Source organism: Hippocampus bargibanti, linkage group LG19 (assembly GCF_051943395.1).
Source record: "Hippocampus bargibanti isolate YZ-2025 linkage group LG19, ASM5194339v1, whole genome shotgun sequence".
Classification (NCBI taxonomy): Eukaryota; Metazoa; Chordata; class Actinopteri; order Syngnathiformes; family Syngnathidae; genus Hippocampus; species Hippocampus bargibanti.
Genome location: NC_142752.1, coordinates 806,428 through 829,083, shown reverse-complemented (window position 1 = coordinate 829,083; position 22,656 = coordinate 806,428). Strand labels below are relative to the sequence as shown.

At 48.4% G+C, this 22,656-nt stretch overlaps 2 protein-coding genes and 1 non-coding gene across 5 annotated transcripts; all 3 read right to left on the bottom strand.

The window, feature by feature from the left end:
• Positions 1–1,187: 1,187 nt before the first annotated feature.
• rp1l1b (rp1 like 1b) lies at positions 1,188–13,905 on the bottom strand. 3 transcript variants are annotated; one of them, XM_089022503.1, is made up of 4 exons: positions 13,711–13,905; positions 10,534–11,056; positions 9,536–9,692; positions 1,188–9,454 (listed from the first exon to the last, which is right to left on the bottom strand). In XM_089022503.1, the coding sequence occupies exons 2-4, from the start codon at positions 10,942–10,944 to the stop codon at positions 1,725–1,727; spliced, it is 8,298 nt and encodes a 2,765-aa protein (XP_088878629.1). In that variant the 5' UTR covers positions 10,945–11,056; positions 13,711–13,905; the 3' UTR covers positions 1,188–1,724. The 3 variants fall into 3 exon arrangements, with proteins under 3 accessions (XP_088878629.1, XP_088878627.1, XP_088878628.1); XM_089022501.1 differs by lacking the exon at positions 13,711–13,905 and adding an exon at positions 11,768–12,043; XM_089022502.1 differs by lacking the exon at positions 13,711–13,905 and having other exon boundaries at positions 10,534–11,380.
• trnal-cag (transfer RNA leucine (anticodon CAG)) lies at positions 13,900–13,982 on the bottom strand. Its single transcript has one exon. It is a non-coding gene; the product is annotated as a tRNA-Leu (tRNA).
• Positions 13,983–18,022: 4,040 nt separating this feature from the next.
• On the bottom strand, positions 18,023–22,611 carry sox7 (SRY-box transcription factor 7). The gene is made up of 2 exons (XM_089021341.1): positions 21,111–22,611; positions 18,023–19,891 (listed from the first exon to the last, which is right to left on the bottom strand). The coding sequence occupies exons 1-2, from the start codon at positions 21,316–21,318 to the stop codon at positions 19,182–19,184; spliced, it is 918 nt and encodes a 305-aa protein (XP_088877467.1). The 5' UTR covers positions 21,319–22,611; the 3' UTR covers positions 18,023–19,181.
• Between the last annotated feature and the right edge of the window lie 45 nt (positions 22,612–22,656).

Sequence of the window (22,656 nt, the reverse complement as noted above, 5' to 3'; positions counted from 1 at the left end):
CACATATCACTCACCCCAACCAATCCGAGACCTTGGAGAAAGTGCGGGTGTTGCTTTACAGCTGTTGGGGAAGGACCGGGGGTGGGGGGTGGGGGGTGCGGACCTCCAACCTCCGTCATCGTCATCTCAGGATTGGGCGATCGTGCTCCCAGATGTCGCCGTTCACCCTTTCTTGTGGAAACCGGCCAGCAGGTGCTTCCTCAGCCAGTGTGTTTTTCTTTCTTTGCCATTTCTTACATTGTCCGTCATATTTGTCTGAGCGCCCCCTTAAAAAAACAACATAGTAAATGAATGTTTAAAAAAAAGGACCCACGAACCACCATCTAAGCTGGAGTGGCCGCTTTCATCAGCATGAAACACTTGATGAGGAACGTAGCCTTCTTCTTCCACCATCTTGAGGAATGATTCCCTGTCAGCTTTGGCAGCTTTATCGTCAGAACTGGCTGCCTCACCATGACGAAGGACACTATGAATCCCTGTACGACGCTTGAAGTTCTCGAACCATAATAATAATTTACCGAGTTCCTCATCAATTGTGTTCTGTTTAGCTGGGTTGATAGCTTTTTGCATCAAGTGTACAGATGGCTTGTGCGGGTTATTTGTGGAGCCTGATTGATGGGCGATATGGACCAGAAGATCTGGTGTCAAGGACGAGACACTCTTTCAGTTCTCCACAACATTAATGCCACCATCAGACATCGTTTAGCGCCACCATCGTCAGGAACATGTTTTCAGTCCTTTTTATTGTCTCTTAAGGCCGCGTGACCCCATCACCCCGTTTGCTGTACTTGCGTTTGGTCCATCAGGGTGCCACCAATCATGGGCGTTGTGTGCTGATGGGAAATCGCCAGTGGGAAAGTGTGACTATGAGTGCGCATCCATCAGCATTGTCTTAATGAGGTGCTGGGATTTCCTGCAGACCCACCGGCAAGTCTCAATTGTCGGAGCTCCCTTTTGTAAAACCCACGGGGGGGATTCTGGGCCCCAGGCTAGGGTTGGCTATTAGTCATCCACACAGGTGCTATGGTGCCCTCACTAACATTCACAAATGCATCCCACCCCACATAGAGGACCATTGAAAACATCGTCCTGTCATAATGAGTCACTCGATTAGCTAACGGTAATACAGCTTTTTTTGGTCCTTGATTGGTTGTTTTGAAAGACTACAAATGAGAGCAATCAGTATTGAAAGTGCATTTGCATTTTATTTCACAGACGGAAAGTGCTTGTTACATGCAGACGAGGTAATGCTTGCCTCTTTTTTTTTAATTTTTCACTCGTACTGGATGTCACCATTCTGTTGGTTTGGTCTACTACAAACTGTGTCAGGTAATGTTAACCAGTCAACATGGGTATGAGGAAATATGCAGTATCACGAGCCCAGGATTGAAACTAAAGATGTCTTAAAATGACGAAAAGACGCAGACGTACTGAAAGGACTGGATAGCCGGGCGGGCGGCTAGTATATGGGCAAAAAAATATACTTGGCCATTGAGTCGGAGTCGTCAAAGAAATCTAACACACATGTTTCCATTGAGTTCAACATCCGAGTATCCAGTACAGTACATCAACATTTTCAAGTTTTCCAATGAGCCAATATGGTACCCGCCTCCTCACTGAGGTTGTGGTTCCGAGGCTGGTTTTGTGACCTAAGTGTACACCGCACTCTGCGTGGACTGGCGCTACCTCGACCAACCAAAATACTTCTCAGTTGGCCTTAAAGTTTATGCGTCCGAATCTTCGCCGTCCGCCTCGATGCCATCCTCAGATTCGGCACTCAATTTACCCAAAGTGGTCGTCACACTTGATATTGTCCTTTCCGAGAGGATCCCTTTGTCGGGTTCCTGATTGGCCGCCTCACCCGGTATGAAATCAGGCGCCTCACTTTTCTTCTCTTGGCCCTCGTTGTCATCGGAGTCTGCCCCATCCTCGCCCTGGCCGGTGTACTCGGTTCCCTGCTCCTCTTTTTCGGATTCTCCGAAGATTTCCACGTTTGTTTGGCGGTCATCGTCCTCTGGTCGCTCTTCGTTGCACGCTTCTTTGCTTTCCTTGTTTTGCTTTCCCGGCTCATCCGTCTCATTTGTATCTTGGTTGTCCGTCACCGTAGGTTCTTCCTTGAAATCCTCGCCTCGATTGTTGTCTGTCATTTGGTTGTTTTCGGCACTCAGATCTATCGCATCGACTGAACCAGCATCGTTGATCAACTCCTGTTTTTCGGCTCCTTCTGGTGTCTCTCCGTTTGTTTCGTGGTCATCTGGACCGTGGTTTCCATCGTCTCCCCTTTCATTGCGTTCATCCTTTTCTGCGCTGCTCATCTCCCCTGTGCCTTCCATGTTTGTCACCACAGGCTCCTCATTCTCGTCATCTTCACTACTAGCTGGGTCATCTCCGGCCGGCAGTGCGTCGTTGCTTCCACCCTCCCCTTCATCCGTGGCGGCCTCTGTACAATCAGCATCCGTTTCTTGGACTTGGTCTTTTTGGAGACATTCTTCAGGTTCTGCCTCGGGCTCTTCCAACTCTGACTCATTCATAGTTGCCTCGTTGTGTTCAGCGACGTTCTCTTTTTCAGACAATGCCGACTCTTGGTCGGTGCCTTCATCAGCGGACTGTACTGACTTGCCTTGGTTAGCAACCTCACCCTCCTCACTGCCGTCACCCTCAGCTATGTCCGCAGCCTCATTTCCTTCCCGCTCACTTGCGTTTGCTGCGGTGACGTCTTCATGTGTGGCATCATCAGACGTATCCTCGTCACCAGGAGCTTCCGCTGCATTTTCTCCGCTGTCGCTTGATGGGGCAGGGTCCTCTTCAACGGAATTTTTGCTGTCACTCCCATCGTCTTGTACACTTTGGCTTGAACATGGAACTCCGCCGGTTTCATCTGGTCCCGGTTCAACCTGCACTTCATTTCTGCCTTTGAGCTGATTCTCTGCCGGCTTTTTGTCTCCACCCACGGAAGTATCAACATCCTCTTTTTTAGGTAGCACATTAGTTTGGTCATTTGCCATCGAATGGTTTTCATCTCCACTGGTGGCAGGAGTCTCTTCTTTTTCTTGTTCCTCCTCCGATTCAAGTCCACTCGTGGCTCCTTCTTCCTCGTTGTCATTGTTGACCGTTTCAGAAACATCTTTCTCCTCATTCTCAGCTCCACTTAGGACAGTAGTCTCCTCTTCATCATCCACTTTTCCTTCTTCATCTTCCTCAGATTTTTCACCACTCGTAGCTGACTCTGTGGTTTCGTGTTCTTCAGCTGCAGTGGTGCCAGCATCATTTTCACTCAAGCTGTCATCTTCTTTGGCATCCTGCTCTATGTCTGCTCCATCCTCATTCTCAACTCCACTTGTGACGGGAGTCGGCTCTTCACCACTGACTTTTGGTTCTTTGTGCTTCTCTGATTCGGGTTCACTCGTGGCCGCCTCTTGAGCATCTTCATTTTTGACTATTTCAGAGAAATCATCAGTCGTCATTTCATCTAGGGAAGCAACCTGATTGTCAGTAGGTGCATCCTCATTCTCAGTTCCACTTGTTGGACAAGTCTCCTCTTCTGCATCAACCTTTCTGTCCAACTCTTCGGCCGCTGATTCACTGGCCTCTTGTGATGCGTTATCAACTGCAGTGGTTTCAGCTACAGCCTCATTCTCAGCTAAGCTTGTGGCGAGAGTCTCTTCTTCACCTTCGGACTGCCCTTCCGGTTCCCCTTCCGGTTCCCCTTCAGGTTCCCCTTTATTCGAGTCTGTCGCTTGGCCTGCAGCTTCAACTTGGGCGGTTTCAGAAACCTCTTCACTAATCTCAACTTCCCCAGCATCCTCATTCTCAGCCCCACCTGTGGCCAGATTCTCCCCTCGACTATCAACTCTCCCTTCCTCATCTTCCTCAGGTTCCTGTTTACTCGTGGCCGACCCAGCGGCCACCGTTGTTGCATCTTCGGGAACCTCGTCATCAACCTCATTATTATTTTCATCTGAACTAATGGCAGAAGTTTCATCCTGGTCTTCTCCTGTCAATTCCTCTTCAGCCTCAGATTCAGGTTCAGTTGCAGCTCCTGTGGTGACAGCATCTTCATCTTCTCCACAATCATTTGCAGAAACTTCATCAACCGTATTTGCATCCTCGTTTGAGTCCTTCAAGGTGGATGCCTCATCCTTCTCTTCAGTCTCTCTTGCCTCTTCATCGTCCTGCATTTCATTGTGATCTGAGGATGTGATGGGGGCATCGTGTGGTGCATATTCATCTTCACACGTGGCAGTGTCCAGACCCTCTCCCTCCTCCCCCGCTGCTCCTGCTCGACCCTCAACTGCACCTTCATCTTCTGCAGCCACCTCTGTGATCAGCGCGGTTTTATCAGCTACCTCATTGGAGTCAGTCATACTGGATTCATGGTCACTCTCTTCTCCACTGGTGGCAGGTGCTTCACTTGCCATATCAACAGCGCCATGTTCTTCGGGTTCTCTGTGCGAAGCATCTGCACGAGTGTGCTCTTTGGCGTCAGCTGCAACCTCAGCCGAGTTGGTTTCATCATCTCCACCTGAGACTTCGCACTCACCGTCATCTTCCAATGGGGCGTTTTCAGTCCTGCCTTCCTCAAGCCTATTTTCGTCTTCATTTTTGCATTCCCAAACTCCAAACTCTTCTTCCATTTCGCCATCTTCCGCGGTTTCTCTCACAGCGTTGTCAAGGATCTGTTCGACGAGTCTTGCTGCAGATGCTACTGTTTCACTGTTGGCCAGAGAATCCTGTATTTGATCCTCATTCCTCATCCGAAGAATCCTCTTGAGATCAAACTCCATGAGAACCGGAGCGATATTCGTAACTTCAGCAGGACCTTGAGGCCCCGGTGACATTTTCTTCCGAAGACACGATTCGCATGGGCAGTTGTCATCCTCCATCTCACCACGCTGATCGCTGAAAATAGTGCTCGTGGCAGAATCATCGCTTTTTCCCGCTAGCTTGGTTTTCATCCGAAGCCGTTGTCGCCTCTCATCCGTCTGGGTGGTCGAAGGTCTCGACTGAGCTTCTTTGGGAGGTCTCGGCAGCCCCGTCCGACCTTTAATCTTTTGCAATTCTGCATTTATGCTCGTTTGGATGCGCCTCTGGATCTCATCCCTGAGTTCGCTTATCATCCCGTCGAGCTGCTCGTGATCGTCTACGTTCCACTGGTCTCTGAAGTCGCACATTGCGTTGACATAATGAGTCATGAACTGCTTCTCTATGTTAGTTAATAAACTAAGGACCCACACAGGATCACGGTCGTGAGATAGCTGCTTACGGGACCGTCGCGGACTCCCGGAAATCTCATCAGAGGAATGTGGGCTGTCACACAGTACTCTTGGACTGTCATTACTTCTAATAGTCTCGTTGCTTGACGTATCTCCCTTTGGGCTCTCCTCACGCATTTTTTTTTTCTTTCCTCCCACATCCCCTTCCTCCTGTTTCACTTCCTGTTCTGTGCCTAGTGTGACTTCAAGAGTCTGTGGTTGCTTCCTATCACCGCTGCTCTTCCCAGAGCCTGTCGAGCCACTGTTGACATCTATGCCAGAGGATGATCCATGATTGAAGTCCTTGTCAGAACGTCGGTCGTCTTTTTCTTCTAACACGGGTTCATTTTGGGCCGGCTTGGAAAGCCATAGCGAGTGAAGACCCTCCACAAGAGCTTTGTAGCGTTCCGATTTTTCGTCCGCACTTGTGGGATTGGTGTCTATCAACTGCAGCTTTGCGAGGCAATCGATGAGACTTGTAGCCGAGGTGCTAAGTTTACGTCCATATGAGGGCGAAACCTCCGGTAAACTGTTGCATCTGTCCATCTTGGGGTTGAGAAGGACTTTCATCACCACCACAGAAGAGTGAAATATGTCGGGGTCAGTGTCTCTCGGATGGATTCCGACCTTTCCTTCTGCTGTTTCGTGACACTGTTCACTGTCAGAAACGCCAGCCTCCTCCTCGTTCAGTCCATTGAGATTATTTTCAGAGGCAGTGTTGCCATTGGTGCCACCCAGCTCCTCCATTTCAAACAGTTCTCCGTCGGCCGGGATTTTTTTGAGCCATTCGTGGACGACTTCGGTTACGGAAGCATTTGGCAGGCTTGATGGAACAAGGGCTTCACTATCATCCACCGTCTGTGTGTCAATTTTGTTGTCGTTGTCACTCCTCCCGGCATCTTTAGTATCATTAGGACCGTTGGGTACATGTTCACAACTCATGTCTTTGCATACTGAAGTTTCACGACTTTGAGAAATGTCTTTTGGTTGTTTGTCATGATCTTTAGCCACCAAAAGATCCATTTTGTCTGATTTCCCGGAATGGTCTGACCCTTTGCTTTTTTTCCCCAGAGCCTCAGATGTTGTCGACCCTTGGGACATGGATAGCATTGCTGCGCATGCTCCGTGTTCAGATTTCTCAATTGCCACGACTGGAAGCCCTGATTTTGTGGATTTTGCGGACACATTGGACATTGAGCTTTTAGTTCTTTCATCAGTTCCTTCATTGGGATCACTGGAGACCTTTCCTGACTTTCTGCTCCTTGAAGACCGATTTGACTTGACTGACAACGCAGCGGGTGTTCCCTGAACTCCTTCGACCCTGCTCCCGTCAAATATATTTGATGACCTCGACTTGAAACTTGTGTCTGACTTGGTTGTTGTTGCACTCTTACTTCTCCCTTCTTCGCATTCCTCTTCACCACATTCCGTTTGTGGTCGTAGAGATGATTTAGATCCTCCAGACAACAGTGAGACAACAGATTTTGCTCTTCTCTCAATATCATTCGTGTTAGCCGCATCTCCAGTGGCCTTTGACTTGTTTGTTGCAGCTGATGATTCGGACCTCCCGGATTGATCCGAGTTAGCAGAGGTGCTGCTCACTGCCCTGTGGACGGTCTCATCATTGTTGTCCTGCGCTGCAACTGAGGATTTGGACTTTGCCGAAGTCATCGAATGTGATGATTTGGCAGATCTATTCGATTTGGACGTGACGGCGCTCAGCGGCCTCTGCGTTCTTTCCTCCTCTTTTACCGCATTTTCTTCTGAAGGAACTTCACATGCTGCTACGCTTCTCTCTGACTCCGATACATTTGTCCGTGTCGATTTGGCGGATCCCCTGCTTACCGATCTCCCTTCAGAGTGATCATGGAGCTCAGACTCTGTTTCATTGGCTGTCTTTAATAGAGAGTGCGCTGAAGTCTTTGACTTTGCAGACATCGCTGACTTTGCTGACAAGGAGCTAGCAGCTCTTCCCGAGGTTGTACAACATTCAGACACATCTTCGATGACACCACAAGCTTGTGAGTGGACTTGTTCCTCTTCAGGTTGTTCCCGGTCCTCATCATGATCTGCACTTTGGGGGGTGTCTTGGTTGGACTGAGCAGATTTGGCAGACAGTTTACTCCCTGCTCTGTTCGATACGTCGTCAGCAACAAGCTCAGAAGCATTAGATGTCTCTGAGGCATGTGACTTTGGCCTAGTAACTTGAATTGAGCATTTTGACCTACTGGATCGAGCTGATCGACTTGATTTCCCGGACAGCGAGGTTATTGATATGCTCCCACTGTGTTCCTCCAGTGAGGAATTGGAACAATGATCAGAAATGCTATCTTTTACCGACCGCGCCGGTGCTGAAGTGTCAGACTTTGCAGATCGGACCGACCCGCCGCTGAGTACCCTCTGTTCACCGGCGGATGCATCCTCATCTCCTTTTTGTGCCGTCGATTTCATGGAAGGGGACGACATTGCCGTTTTGGCTGAGGTGGCACTGTGCGCTCTCTCCTCTGAAAGGTTTCCTTTCGCAGATGTTCGAGAAACATGCGATTTCACCGACAGAGCACTGGGCGATCTTTCTGCCGAAACATGCGAGGGGATTGATGTAGCAGATGTGCAACTTGATGGCCTCGGTTCTGTTTGCTCATTTCCTCCATCCTCAAAACAGCGAGAATCATCTTGTGCGGGAGCATCACCAGAGCATTTGGACTTGTTCGACCTTGCAGAAACGAGGGATCTTGTTGATGCGGTGCTCATCGCTCTCTCCTTCGCATCAACACCGTTCGGAAGAGTCTTTGAATCGTTGGACTCTGCAGATGCGTCTTTCGATTCAGATAGAACTTCGCCAGCTTTGGATCCATTGCCCGTCGCGGATTGTGTTGATTTGGCAGACGTGGTCGATTTCACACTCTGTTCCCTCTCGTGCTCATTGCATCTTGAACTCAGGCTCGATGTCACTGATTGAAAGGATGTGGCACTCGGTGATCTCTGGTTCCCTTCTTCTCCGATAGCCCCTTTCTGAGATGCTTCAGCTTCAGAAGATCCGTTGGATGCCCTTGATTTAGCAGAGATGACACTTTGCGCTCTTTCTACGATTTCTTCAGCGGGTTCCTTTTCTTGTTGACTCTGTTCACTTCTAACCTCGGACTTTTGGCTGGGTGGCCTTTCTTCAGCCTCCAAGATATCTGCTTTGGACTTTGTTGAGGCATGTGAATGAGCTGACATGGCACTTGAGTTTCGGTCCCCCTCTCCACCTTCAGGTTCTGCATTCGGACTGACATTTGATTTTAACGACGTGGAACTCTGCTGTCTATCCACTTTGCAGGTGTCCTCTGAGTTTGCCTCTGTATCATCCTTAGATGTTCCACAGTAACAGGCGTAGGATTCATTGCGTTGTTTAACCATGCCAGAGAGGTTTGCGTCACTCGATCCTGACGACGATTTCTCTGACCTATCCACTGCGGCACCTTCCGTGGCCTCGTCCTCGCCAGGTTTTCCAGTCTCTGAGGATGGTCTCCTCGCACTGGGTGAAACATCGTCGGCGCTAATGGCAGATCTGCGTTGTTCAGTTGGCTTGCCGTTCTCCATCATGTCAGAACTCGCTCGGATGGTGCAGTACTCCACAGTTTCAGAGGCCTCAACACATGTTTCTTGGTCCACCACGTGTTCTGTGTTTTCCTCGCTCGATCTTTGCGCCACAGTCTTCCTGGAGACCACCGTGCGTGAGGATGGACTCGAACTTGACGACTGAACACCGCAACCATCCCCCCGTGGGCCTGGCCGGTTTGTCCAGCTCTTGTAGCAGTGAGGGTAGCGAGAGCACTGTGCTTGCCGGTGGCACCGCCTCGTGACATAGGCCTCTACTGGCTCACTGGCAGAAAAGTTCTCAGAACCGGAGCAGCTTCCGACCCTACCTAGATCCTGAGGGTACTCGCTGATCTTGTTGGAGGACTTTGTCACTTTGGTGGACCAAAGTAAGGTTTCGTCATTGTCTAGCCGAAAGCGCACTTTCATTTTCATGGACAAGCTGCCATCTTTGTTGATGCGGACTTGTTTTTCAACATTGTCGTCCAGGGTCCCGTCGGCAGTGGGCGAGACAGCGCTGCCACCATCTGGCGATTCCGTTAAATCTGGAAGTGACTTCTCAGAAGACAGCGAGTGCCTCACGGATCGGTCGACAGATGTTGGTTTGGGTTGCACAGTTTGTTCTTGGTTTGGTAGCAAAAAACAAGGAATGGGTAAAATCAGTTGCCTGGTGATTTCCTTAGACAGGCAAGTCATTCTCCTACCTTCATTGCCGGTTAAGCAGCGCGCCTCTGACGTCAACTTTGGCAGCTTGTCTTCAGCAGTCCTGCGAAAACGCTCCAAAATTGAGGGATGGGAAGGCTCCCGTCCCACGCAGACCAGAACGCTGGGACCATGGAGGATGCTTTGAACATTTTCCACCTGAAACCCAATACAAATCTTTCATTTTAGCAATACACAAGAAGCCGGTGTCTTGCAAGTCCAAGGTCAATTTATAATGTCCTGACCCTTGGTCAACTCTTCCGACGTGCACAGCTGGAAGGTTTACTTTATGACGTTGCCGGCAGTGAAAGAAAAGGACAGTTCATGCTTTGGCTCCTCGTGCTGCTGAGTCCTTCTCATCCCCGCTAAAGATAAATGTCTTAATCCATCATAATCCGAGGAACCCTTGCAGATGACGGTGCACTCCAACATGGCAGGCTTAGTCAGCACAACAACGAGGTTTGAGGCGTGTGGATGCCAGATGACGAGAGATGGACATACAACAAAGTGAGTCAGTCTGACTACTTTGAAATCTTTAGCTCATATCATCGTCTGATCGAGCTCGCAGGGACCCGTGAAAACTTGGATTTGTGATATTTTTGTCATCTTAATTCAAAGAGCAAAGGGCAGTAAAATTCAACCACAGGAACCACAACAACCACTTCTTGCCGGCGTACTGTATAGTAAGACGTAGTGGTGTCCTGCTGACAATCATTGTCAAGTTATCTCTCTGTTTGGCAGCGGAGTAAGCCGATTGGCTGGATCCACTGTGCCAGTGGAGCGGGCATTCATCTCCGCCTTGTTTTGGCTGGCCTCCTTTTATACCTCACCGCAAACGACGCCGTTCACCAAATACCACAATACCAATCGGTCATTGAATACTGTTGTGAGCATGAGGTGTGTGTGTGTGTGTGTGTAGGGGACCCCAAATCCGCAAAGCGGAAACGGTGAGAACTGATCAAATCCGCTGTAACCGGCAGCCGCCTCTGGTGGCCTTTACCTTCTGTCCGTCCAGGGTGAAGAGCCTCCTGACGTGGTACTGCAAAAGCTCCGACACCTCGTCCAGGAACAGCCCCAAGCTCCTCAGGCCCTTGCGCTGCAGCACCACCGTCTTCCTGAGCGAAGGCTCGCTGTTCTTGATCAGGACTACCTTCTGGACGCGAGGAGGGGGCTGGTCGGGCCTGCTGGGCCTCCTGTGGGGATGGCGCTGGCAGGGACACAGAGGCGACGCCTGCGAGTGCAACGCCTCCAGGGCGCGGGCGTGCGTGCACCGGGACCACAGGTAGCAAGCCGCCGCCTCGGACGCATCGGGGTCGGAGGTGCGGGCGATGCGGGGGAGCCTGCAGCCGGCGTGCTTGTGGGAAGCGGGGACGGCGCTGAAGCACTGGAAGCTGCGTTTGTGGGAAGACATGGCTGCTTCCTAGGCCTTCCTTGTGGATTATTCAGCAGCGAGCAAGCGGAGGATCGCCACATAGCCTCGACTGGTCCCTTCGCCCCAGGCCTCGCTCTTGAGTCATCCTAGCCTAGAAGACAAAATGGCGTCGTGATCCCCCGCTTCGTGTTGGAGAAAATGCCTCATTTAAGGCCCACACACGCACCCCCATTTTAGCTATTATTGAATCATTGTTGGCAGAAATCAACAGAAGCTGTTGTTTCGCGTAACCAGCAGGCGTAAAGTGTCGATAACCAAGCGCAAATCCTCCGCATTCCTTTTAATAACGAGCTTAAATGTTGGCAAAAACTGTCAAGGTTTCATCAAATGTCAGTGCCCACAACCCGTCGGGATTAGCGGCTAAGACAAATCAGCACGCAACGGGGGACAAAGGCGCCGGAGCTCACATGAAAAGGTGGGCAGAAGAAAGGCGGAAAACCTCATGGAAACCTCAAGTAGGCCAAGCTTGACTGACGCCTTGAAATAAAGCCCTGAGATGATCTTCTGCGGTTCCTATTAGCGCTTTCTTTGCTTGACATATAAATTGTGTCCGGACACAAACACAAGGACGCTTTTGCGTACGAACATGACGCCATGCCTGATGGATGACTCGAGCTGATCGGTTGCGCACCCGATGGCGCAACACTGACACGGGTTGTCTCCACATCGACGTTTTTCTTCAGGACTCTCTGCAAAGTTGTAGCTTTGGAAATGACCGATTCGTTAGCATATCGACGACGTCGCCTCATCACTTGCACGATCTCGAAGATCAATATGATCAAATCAAAGTGCAGATACTCACTTTTTCTCCGCGTTCACAATCCAAAGAGAAGGCCAAAACCTCCATCGAGGACGTCCAAGTTTCTTTTGCCAACCCAGGTTTTCGGCTTGTGTCGGTGCGGCGGCGCAGCCACGCGCTAATCGCACGCACGAGGAGGCTAAGGATAGCCTGGAAAAGGCTGAAGGATAATCACTGTCCTGCTGGACACGAATTACTTGGACCGCCTGCGTTGCGTCAGGACCTGAACGCTTTTAGCTCGCGGCTTAGTGTGGATAAACTTGTCTCGTCAATGTTTTTTTCCTGAGTCACAGCGGCACGGTTGGCGCAAAAAACTTCCATTCCATGGCAACGCATATTTATTGATGGGATTTTCGTCCTTTGGATCGTAGAAACCTTCCTTTGGCTGCTGATTTATTTGACAACAAATCAGTCAGTCAGATGTTCAAAGGCAAATAAAGCAAGCGTCAAATATTTTAGCTAGCTGGGACCAACCGCTCATGTAGTTGACGAGTGGCTAGCTCCATTTGTCATTTAGCAAGCAAAGTTCTCGCTATGCCCAGAAGGACGTACGACCAACGGGATGGTACCATTTGCAATTTGGCATCGGGTAGTGGACACAAACTCAAAGGCAGTGAAATATTCGAGATGGCAGCATGTTCAGCGCGGCTTAGCGCTTTTTCGGACAGCTGGCCTCGGTTTAACCATCACAAGTAATTAACGTCTCGCAGTGGCAGCGCTTGCCAACTTCACTGCTGGAAGGATAAGGTCAGAGGGCGCCCCCAAACGAGAACGGCTATCAAACAATTGCACGTGTCAAGCGTGTCAAAGGACGGTGCTCTCGCACATTGGCTAGCAAAGGAAATGGACGTGGGACTTCAGATGCTATCAAATGGGTCCATCCACGAAAAGTTCCAAGAACACCGTTGAAAACAAAATTGGACGCTTTGACAAAACATTTTGTCCCCCCCCCCCCCCCCCCCCCGACCCCCTCAACCAGCGTGTTATAGCAGATCCGCGAAAATCTGCAGCGCTAATCCGACCGTAATGAGATTGGCACGGTAGCAGATAACGAAATGAGTCCAAAACTGCTACTTGGTGTTTGGCCAAGAAAGGAAGAGAGTTTCACTTTCCTGCCAGTCTTCAAGTTGACTCTGCAGACAAAACAAACATTGTCCTACCACAATTAGCTTGTAAACTATGCGGCCAAAGTCAACATTGCCAACATGCTAATCATTCTAACAATAACATTATCAAGATCACTGCAGGGTTTAAAAAAATGAACAGCCAATCATTTGGACAATCTGTTCTCCTATGATAGCAATGCCATGCTATGCTATTTGCCACACCTTTCATCTAGCCAGAAAGAACAAATAGAAGATCATTTTGCAAACCAGTAAGAATAATAATACATTTTATTTATAAGGTCACTTTACAGTCACAGGATAAGTTTTCCTGTGGGTGAGCAGCGGCAGCCACATGCGACAGCATTCAATCAACCCTGAAGTAACTCAAATAGATAGAAAGCTAGCTAGCTAGCTAATGGATAGCAAATAAATAGCTAATAGCTAGCCAGATAGCCGACAGCTAGCCAGCTAGACAGCTTACAGCAAGTCAGCTAGACAGCTAAGGGTTAGCTAGTTAATGGATAGCTACTAAATAGCTAATAGATAGCCAGATAGCCAACAGCTAACCAGCTAACATTAGCTCAAAGAGCACCAAGATTCAATTATTTCCCAATTCATACAATGAAACATTTCCCCATCCTTGATTGTAAACCTTGCAAGCACTTCCTCTTGTACATTCGTGTACATTTGTGTACATTCGTGTACATTCGTGTACATTCGTGTACATCCTCTCCCCTTGAAGTCACCCATGTGGTAAAATGTTGCGTTGTTTGCCGCGAATACTTTGTGTGGCATAATATTGTCATTGGTGAGTGACAAGAAGCAAAGGGGTCAACTTACGGCAGGGTGAGGAAGCTCCGGTTCCTTGAGACCTATGGAGTGCCTTGCTCGAGAGCTCTTCCAACTCACAACAATGTCGGTTGGTCACGATCGTTTCAAGTTTCCTTCGAATCAGGTGCGTTAGTGGAGCGGCGGGCTCCAAAACAAGCAGGAGATCGCACTTGACGAGCCAAAGTTGAGCAAAAGTCATGTCAGAAGTGGGATTCGAACCCACGCCTACAGAGTAGACTACGACCTGAACGTAGCGCCTTAGACCGCTCGGCCATCCTGACACAGATGCCGTCGATGAGTAATATTATCATCAAATAAAAACAGACGACAATGTCCAAGCGGAAGTGGCAATTATAAGCAAAACTATAAATATATATACATAAATAAAAATATAATATATAAAAGGAGGAAAAGAATCCGCCTCGTTGTTTTCTTTTCATCGAGAAACACCCAAACGTAACTACAGCTTGATTTTTCTTCTTTGTTATATGTTACGAGTAAAAGTCTAACAAACAGTTTGATTTTCAATAGTTATATTAAGTTCATCCTGTCTACTTGATATCTAATTTAAATGTAGATATGTGTGTATTTTAAGTATTCAATTAACTGACGCGTCGGACACTCTGACGAAAGCGGAAGTATACGCCGAAACATGTCAGGTAATTGAACACCTAAAATACACTGTCTGTGAGAAAATAATCTGTTTTAAATTAGTTTGATATCCAAATTTAATCTCGAAAGCAAAAATAACATAACAAACCGACGAAAAGCCAAACACGTCTAGTTTTGGATTCCCGGAAGTCCCCGACAACGTTTCTCACACTGGCAGCAAGATGGCGACATCTTAACGCCCAAAGACGATGTGGTGATTCCGCCGTCAAGCAACTCGATGACCATCTCAAATATTCCTTGCCGAACGAGCATTTATGTAACACGAGACTCACGCCAAAAGGTGGAAAGTTTTTTATTTGTAGTTTTTTGTTTGGTGGTCTTTGGTCTCTGTATCTGGATTTGACAGCACAACAAAATGACGCCATGTTTCCAAATGACGTCATTGAGTAGCAGCTGGTAAAGAAGTTGACCCCAAATTGACCCTGGGGAGCAATGCGAGGAATTTAGCATTGAAAACAGCTAGCAGACAACAATGTGATGGGATAGCATTTGGTTTTTCATCCCAGGCTAGCCGTCACCCATCACCTTTTAGCTTACAAACTTAATTGGTTCCCAGAAAGTTTGTCTCAGGCGAAAAGTTAGTCTTCCAAACATTTATTTCCCATAAGAAACCATGAAAATGAGAATGATCCGTTCCCAGGTCCCCATAATACATCATTTTCTACTAAATAAGCCTTAAAACTACTTAAAATATACCTTATTTTATGTGTAACAAATGTGCTATTGTAGCAACAACACAAAAATCCTCGGTCATCCCTACCTCCTGATCGCTCTGCTATTACGATGTGTCTGAGGAGGAGATTGCCATATACAAAGAGTTGGCAAAACTTGGAGTTGAGGATATTTTTTTTTTTTGTGGGTGAGCAGCGGCAGCCACACGCGCCAGTGTTCACTTAACCTGGAAGTAATTCAAATTGATAGAAAGCTAGCTAGCCAGCTAGTAGATAGCCAACAGATAGCTAGCCACCTAGATAGCTATATAGCGAATAGCTAGCTAGCTAATACACTGAATGTCATTTTTAGTTATTCACATTGATAGGGTAAAATTTTATAACTCGATAGCTAGCCACCTGGATAGCTATATAGCTAATAGCTAGCTAGCTAATACACTGAATGTTATTTTTAGTTATTCACGTTGATAGGGTAAATTTTTGTAACTAGATAGCTAGCCTAGATAGCTATATAGCTAATAGCTAGCTAGCTAATATACCGAATGTTATTTTGATTTATTTATATTGAAGAAAGGGGGTGTGGAAAACTAGTCCGCCAGCCCCTGCGGCACCGTGTGGTTCGGTTCGTCCGCCGAAAACTAGTTTGTATGCCAAGACGATACGCTCGCAAAGTTAATGTTTGTTAGCTGAAGCGTTGGTAAGCTAAGGTATCACAGTAATTATTTCCAAAGGCGTCGCATGCAGCATACCTGTTTTGTTGCTTATCTACGGGAGCAGACGGCCCGTCTGCTCTTAAGTGCTCGGCCATCTGCAATAAACATGGCCGACGTGAGCTGCTTTCCTGTTTTCAAGCTGTCAACGCGTCATTTTAGCGGCGGGAGAAACAACAACGCCGTCCGTCTCAACTCTGGGGAGGGACGGCGGCGGCGTCGACGGCGGCGTGAGTCACTTCCGTGCGTACGTTTCATGATTCAGGAAGTCGTTCCTTCAAGTTGGTGAGCAACGCGCCGATGACGGGCGGGCGCCAGGTGCCAAGGTCACCCTGGAGCGGGCCGCCCTTCGACCCGCGTGCGCTTTTTAAACGGGAAAAGCGGCAACATCAAGGCGGCGGACGCGTTGACGTGACGACGCGCCACCGCTTTCAAAGTCAAACACGAACCGACTCACTTCCACGGAGAAAAGGCCGTTTTTTTGGGGTGAAACAACCGCCCCAACACTGGGAGAAGTCCAAAATACAGTGATACTTAATGGGATCCCAGAAAGTGTGTTTAAGGTGTGTCTTCTAAACATTAATTTCCCATAGGAAACCATTAAAATGAGAATAATCCGTTCCCAGGTCCCCATAAAACATCATTTTTGACTAATGAAGCCTTAAAACTACACAACATATACTTTATTTTATGTATAATAAATCCGCTATTGTATTGTAATTAAAGAAATAAACTGTATAGTATAATAACGTCGTTTTATTGACCTTTGTGAGGGTCATTGATGTAGTCGCCTCTTGATATCCAAGTGAAGTTGTCGTGCTTTCTCGGCGATAATACCCTCACTCACACTGTTCCCTGCTAGCTGCTTTTCATTCATCCAAATCAACAGAAGTTTTTCAAACTTCTATTGCCTGAGACTGTTGCTTAGACAACAAAGAAACACTCTTAGCCACACGTAGCAATGGTCGACTTAGCATACTGGTACTGGGACGCTAAGTCACACAAAGCAAGATATTTAATAGCTAGCTAGCTAGCAATCTAGCTAATATATAGATAGCTAGATATCCAGCCAGATAGCTAGCTAATAGACGGCAAATAGATAGCCAGCTAGGTAGCAAGCTCGGTAGCCAGCCAGATAGCTAGCTAATAGACAGCAAATAGATCGCCATCTAGGTAGCAAATAGGTAGCCAGCGAGATAGTAAGCTAATAGACAACAAATAGATAGCAAGCTAGGTGGCCCGACAGATTGTACACAACTGAGAACGTTGCCTCCATATTTGCAAAACGACTTTGTCCTTGTCACCAATGTTGAGATCGGAGAAGAAATGGCCAATCTCAGTCTCATCCGTTGGCCAAGCCCCGCCCACCCCCTTTTTTAGCCGCTGCTGTATCTGCTCCGAACAGGTGCAGCGTTTGCGGCGCAGGTACGGCCTGCTGGGAGGCCTTTGGCGGGCGGCCCACCCCTCGCCAAGTTTTCCAAAGGGGTCCCCCATCTGCAGGCCCGCTCGCCGCAAAATAGCCGGCGTAATCCCTCGCTGCAAGGTGCGCGTTTTGACACCAAATGCAAATCCCAACGAGGTTTCGTTTGCCAAGTCGTTCCAGCGGATGGCGGCAGGTTCCATTTCCATCTCGTTCAAACATCATTTTCCCATGTGCCCTTTGACCCCCAATTACCACTGCGAGAATGGCGCCCGATCGCCAGACAGTCGGCCTCCTCCAGCGGCGGCGAGCTAATTCTTTGCGCAGCTGTGGAGCGGCTAGCCGGCTAGCTGGATAGATAGCCAAGAGTACATGGTGCCCCGCCCCGAATCTCCATCCGTTTTCTCAGCAAAACATGCTAACTCTGTTCAAATGCTACATGTGGCTAATGTCTTCATTGCTAATGAAAAATAAATGACAACAAATTTGATGTGAAGGTCCAGCAATGTCGGGACCAAACATCCTGACATGGAGTGCCCCCGCCCCCCCCGCCAGCAACCTTATCAGGCAGGAAACAGCGCTCCTCCGCTACTTCCTCTTTACAAGTAGCACGACTCGAGCTTTCCCTAAAATCCCGGGAAGAGCAGCCAGACTCCAGGATTTGTCAAAAGACCCCCCACTTGCCCCCCCCCCCCCCCCAACATCCTCCATCTTAAATTCCTTTTAGTGGAAAAAAAAATGGGGCGAGCTTGCAAATGACACTAACGCACTTGTTGACGTATTTTCTGAATCTGTGAGACAAAAGCTGCGCAAAATGGGGGAGGCGGGCACAAACAAGGTCCGACATGTTCCAGTTGGGCACCAACATCGCCGTTTATTGGGTTGGACAAGACATGACAATTCAGCCGCTTTTAAATTACAAGTTAAATGGGAATACATTTCACTGCAGATCAATCATCATCATCATCATCATCATCAATAATAATAATACATTTCATTTATCAGCACCTTTCAAAACCTTCAAGGTCACTTTACAGTCACAGGATAAGTTTTTCTGTGGGTGAGCAGCGGCAACCACACGCGCCAGCATTCCACTCAAATCGATGGAAAGCTAGCTAGCCAGCTAGTAGATAGCCAACAGATAGCTTGCTAGACACCTAGCCACCTAAATAGCTAGTTGATAGCTAATAGCTAGCAAACAGATAGCTAGTTAGATAACTAGCCACCTAGATAGCGATATAGCTAATAGCTAGCTAGCTAATACACTGAATGTTATTTTTAGTTATTCACGTTGATAGGGTAAAATATTGTAACTAGATAGCTAGCCACCTATATAGCTATATAGCTAGCTAGCTAATACACTGAATGTTATTTTTAGTTATTCACGTTGATAGGGCAAAATTTTGAACCATGTAAATGTTCCCTCTTCTTATCTTTCTATCTATTTATTTATTATATTTGTTTATTGATTAATTAATCGATTACACATGCTTAGATGATTAAGCCTTGAGGGGGGGGGGGGGTTGAACTGGCGGAATCAGAATCAGAAAACCTTTATTCGTCCCACATATTTGCTGTGACGGCGCCACACTTGGCTTCGTACTTTTCGTTTCTTATCCAAGAGGCTTCGTCAGCGGACTAAAATTTGCCGGTAGTTTTGTTTGGCCTTATATAAAGGTAACATCCATATATATATATATATAAAAAGGTTCAACCCCCCCAAATGAGGAACAAAATGACCAAAACGAGAAGTTTTTCAATACAAGGGCTTTGTTAGCGTCCATCGGGGGTTCTGCTTGGACGAAGTTGGGGGGGAGGGGCTTAGGTAAGCGGATGACAAAATGGAGGGGCCTTCATCTCCACCCCCTTTTTATCGACAGTCGATGTGAGTTACGATAAAAAAATGGGTGCATGGGCGGGTTGTTCAGAGTCTGCGTGGGGGGGGGGAGGAGGCAGGGGGGAGGGCAACCGTGTTCGGCTGGCCTCCGGTTGCCAGCAACGGACGACTCACGAGATGCCATAGTTGTTGTAGTAGGCGGCGGTGGCGTCGGCCAGAACCGAAATCAAAGTGGACTCGGCGGCACCGGGGGACACCTGAACGTGGCACCCCCCCGAATTGAGGTACTGGTCAAACTCGTCGCGGTCCACCTCGTCCAGAAGCTCCGCCTGGCTCAGCTGATCCAGAGTCTCCAGGTGGGCGCGCGTCTCCGGCGGGGGGGACGGTTGACCCAGGTGGGCGAAGGGTGGGCCGGCGTAGTACGGGTCGGGGGGCGCGCCGCCGTAGTCCGCTTGGTACGGCGGCGGGCCCCCCGAGCGGTCACCCCGCCGCCCGTCGAGGGGGGGGTAGTAGGAGGGGGGCTCCGCGCCGTCCAGGGGCGACATTTCGGGGGGGGTGGGCAAACCGTAGGGGTACGCGTCCAAGGCGTCCAAGGCGCCGGGCGGGGCGAATCCCGCCCCTGGGTGGCCCCCCCGCTCCTTTTCCGGCGGGGGTCGCCGGCAGAGGGCCCGATGCTCGGGCAGAACGTTTTGGTCGGGGGTCGGGCCCCCGACCAGCAGGAAGGCGGCGTCCGCGCGCTTGCAGATGCGCTTCAGTTGCTTCTTGCGGCGAGGACGATATTTGTAGTTGGGGTGGTCCTGCATGTGCTGCACGCGCAGGCGCTCCGCTTCCTCCACGTAGGGACGCTTCTGCGGCGCCGTCAGCGCCTTCCACGACTTTCCTGGAGGGGGGGGGGGCGACAACGGTAGGGGGGGGTCATTCCACTGTCGCCGCTTCGTTTGCAACACGCACACCGGGGGGGTTTCAACATATTTGCTTCCCTTTTTTGGACGATTTTTTTTGCACTGCCTCCGCTTCGTTTTCAACACGCACGCTGGCAGAATTTCAACATATTTAATAACAATAATACAAATAATTATATATATAAAAAAAATTATATATATATATATATATATATATATATATATATATACACACACACACACACACACACACACACACAAGTGTGTATGTATAGTAAAGTCTGGTTATATCGATATTGGTTATATGGATAGTACTGCTTATTACGATACTATTTCTATGAACGCAAGGAGAAAATTTACATGCCGCAGGATCGGATATCGATAGTCCGGTTAGATCGATATTTTTCCCCACTCCTGAGAATATCCATATGAGACTTTACTGTATATATATATATATATATACTTTACTGTATATATATATCCACAAAATATTTTTTTTATCTATGTAATAATAATAATAATAATAATAATAATAATAATAATTTCATTTATAAGCGCCTTTCAAAACTCTCAAGGTCACTTTACAATACAATCAGTTTTTCTGTGGGTGAGCAGCGGCAGCCACACGCACTAGCGTTCACTTAACTCTCAAATAGATAGAAAGTTAGCTAGATAGCTAATAGATAGCTAGCTAGAGATAATTTATTCATCTGTTCATTCATTTTTGTGTTTCTTTATTTTGTTATCTATTTATTTGATTTATTTGCTCCCCTTTTTATTTTTTTTGGGGGGGTTGATAGTCTCGCAGACAAATTGTCAAGAAAACAAAAATGGAGTCTTCAATTGGATTTTTTTTAATATCAACAAAGTGTCGATAATCTCTTGGCTAAATTGTCAAGAAAAAAAATGGCGTCTTCCAATGGGATTTTATTTCAGATATCAACAAAGTGTCGATAGTCTCTCGGCCAAATTCTGAAGAAATAAAACAAAACAAACGGCGTCTTCGAACGGGATTTTTTTTTAAATATCAATAAAGTGTCGATAATCTCTTGGCTAAATTGTCAAGAAAAAAAAATGGCGTCTTCCAATGGGAATTTTTTTCCAGATATCAACAAAGTGTCGATAGTCTCTCGGTCCCGTTTGCCAAAGTTGCATTTTTCTCCCGGTTTGCGTCGACGACGCCGGCGAGGGACTTACCGAGCATCTTGCTGAGCTCGGCGTTGTGCAGGTCCGGGTTCTGCACGGCCAGCCGCTTGCGTTCGTCCTTGGCCCAAACCATGAAGGCGTTCATGGGCCGCCGGATGCGCGGCTCGGCCGCTTTCTCGCCGCCGCCCGCGTCGCCGTCCGTCGGGGGACACTGGAAGGCCTCGGGCCACGACGAGTAGGCGCTGATGAGGGCGGCCATGTTGGCGCCGCCAACTTTGCCTTTGGAGTGGGAGGCCAAAAAAGTTGCGATTGGGTGCGAAAATGGCCGTCGTTGAGGTGCGAGCTCCTCCTCGGCGAGGTGTCATTCATCCAGGTTCGTGGCGCAAGGGGGCTTTATATTGGAGGAGGGGGGCCTCCTCTCGGCTCCTCCTCACCCTCCCCCAAAAAATAGGGGGGGAGTCGCGCACCCAAGACGCTCACTGCGCTTCGGTCTCTTAAATCAGGGGGGGGGGCAATTTGATAGTTTGTCGCTATTGTTGGAGTCGGTAGGGGGCGGGGTTTGTGGGAGGGGGTGGCATTCCTTTTCAATCCTGCCGCTTATGTGGGTGAGGTGGCGCAAAAAAAAGCCATCAGGCCAGTTCTGGTGCGCGGGGGAAAAAAAAAGCACCAAAGCGGCGGTGTGGACGGGTGGATGGAATCGCCGCATCGCCCACGCTGTCCGTCCACCCCCCCAAAAAAAAAAGCTTTGCTTTTTTTCAGTCCTTCCTCAAGAGAATTTGCATCGGAAAAAAGGTGCACAGTGAAAAATCGGCGCTGGGGGTTGGCGTAAATTTACACTTGTTAGCTTTCTATCTATTTGAGTTACTTCCGGGTTCAGTGAACGCCGGCGCGTGTGGCTGAAATGCTTATTATTATTATCATCCAGCTATCAATTTGGCTAGCTACCTAGCTGGCTATCTATTTGCTCTCTAGCTAGCTAGCTATTTTCTATCTATTAGCCGTCTTGCTGGCTATATATTAGCTATCTAGCTGGCTATTGGCTATCTATCTGGCTAACCGTCTAGCTGGCAAGCTGTTCGCCAGTGACCTTGAGAGTTTTGAAAAGCGCTTAGAAATGAAATGTATTGTTATTATTAGATGTTGTAAAAATAATAAAGATGACAAAGTTACCAAAAAAAACGGGGCGTGCACACAAATCCAAAAATATTGAGGCTCGTGTGCAATTTCTTCGCTGAGCGCTGAGTGGGTTGGTTGCCCACCTTCCCGTTGTTGAGCCGTATCGCGCAAGTTTGTGCGTCCAGGATCGCCACGCAAGCAGGTGACTCCGAGGCTTTGACAAAAAGACAACAAAAGACAAAGGCGGCGTTAGCTAAACAAAATGGCGGGTTGAACTCGGCCATTTTGTCATTTCACTGACCTTCAGAAAAAGCGCTTGACTTGATTCGGGACGGATTTCGGCCATGGCGAGGACAAAAAAAAAAGGGCCCAAAGGCAAATCTGGTTTCCCAGAAGGGTGCAAGTGGACTCGCACAGGAAGAGGATATACGACAACCCGACACCCCCCCCCGACCCCCAGATTGGCCCTCCTGCCGACACA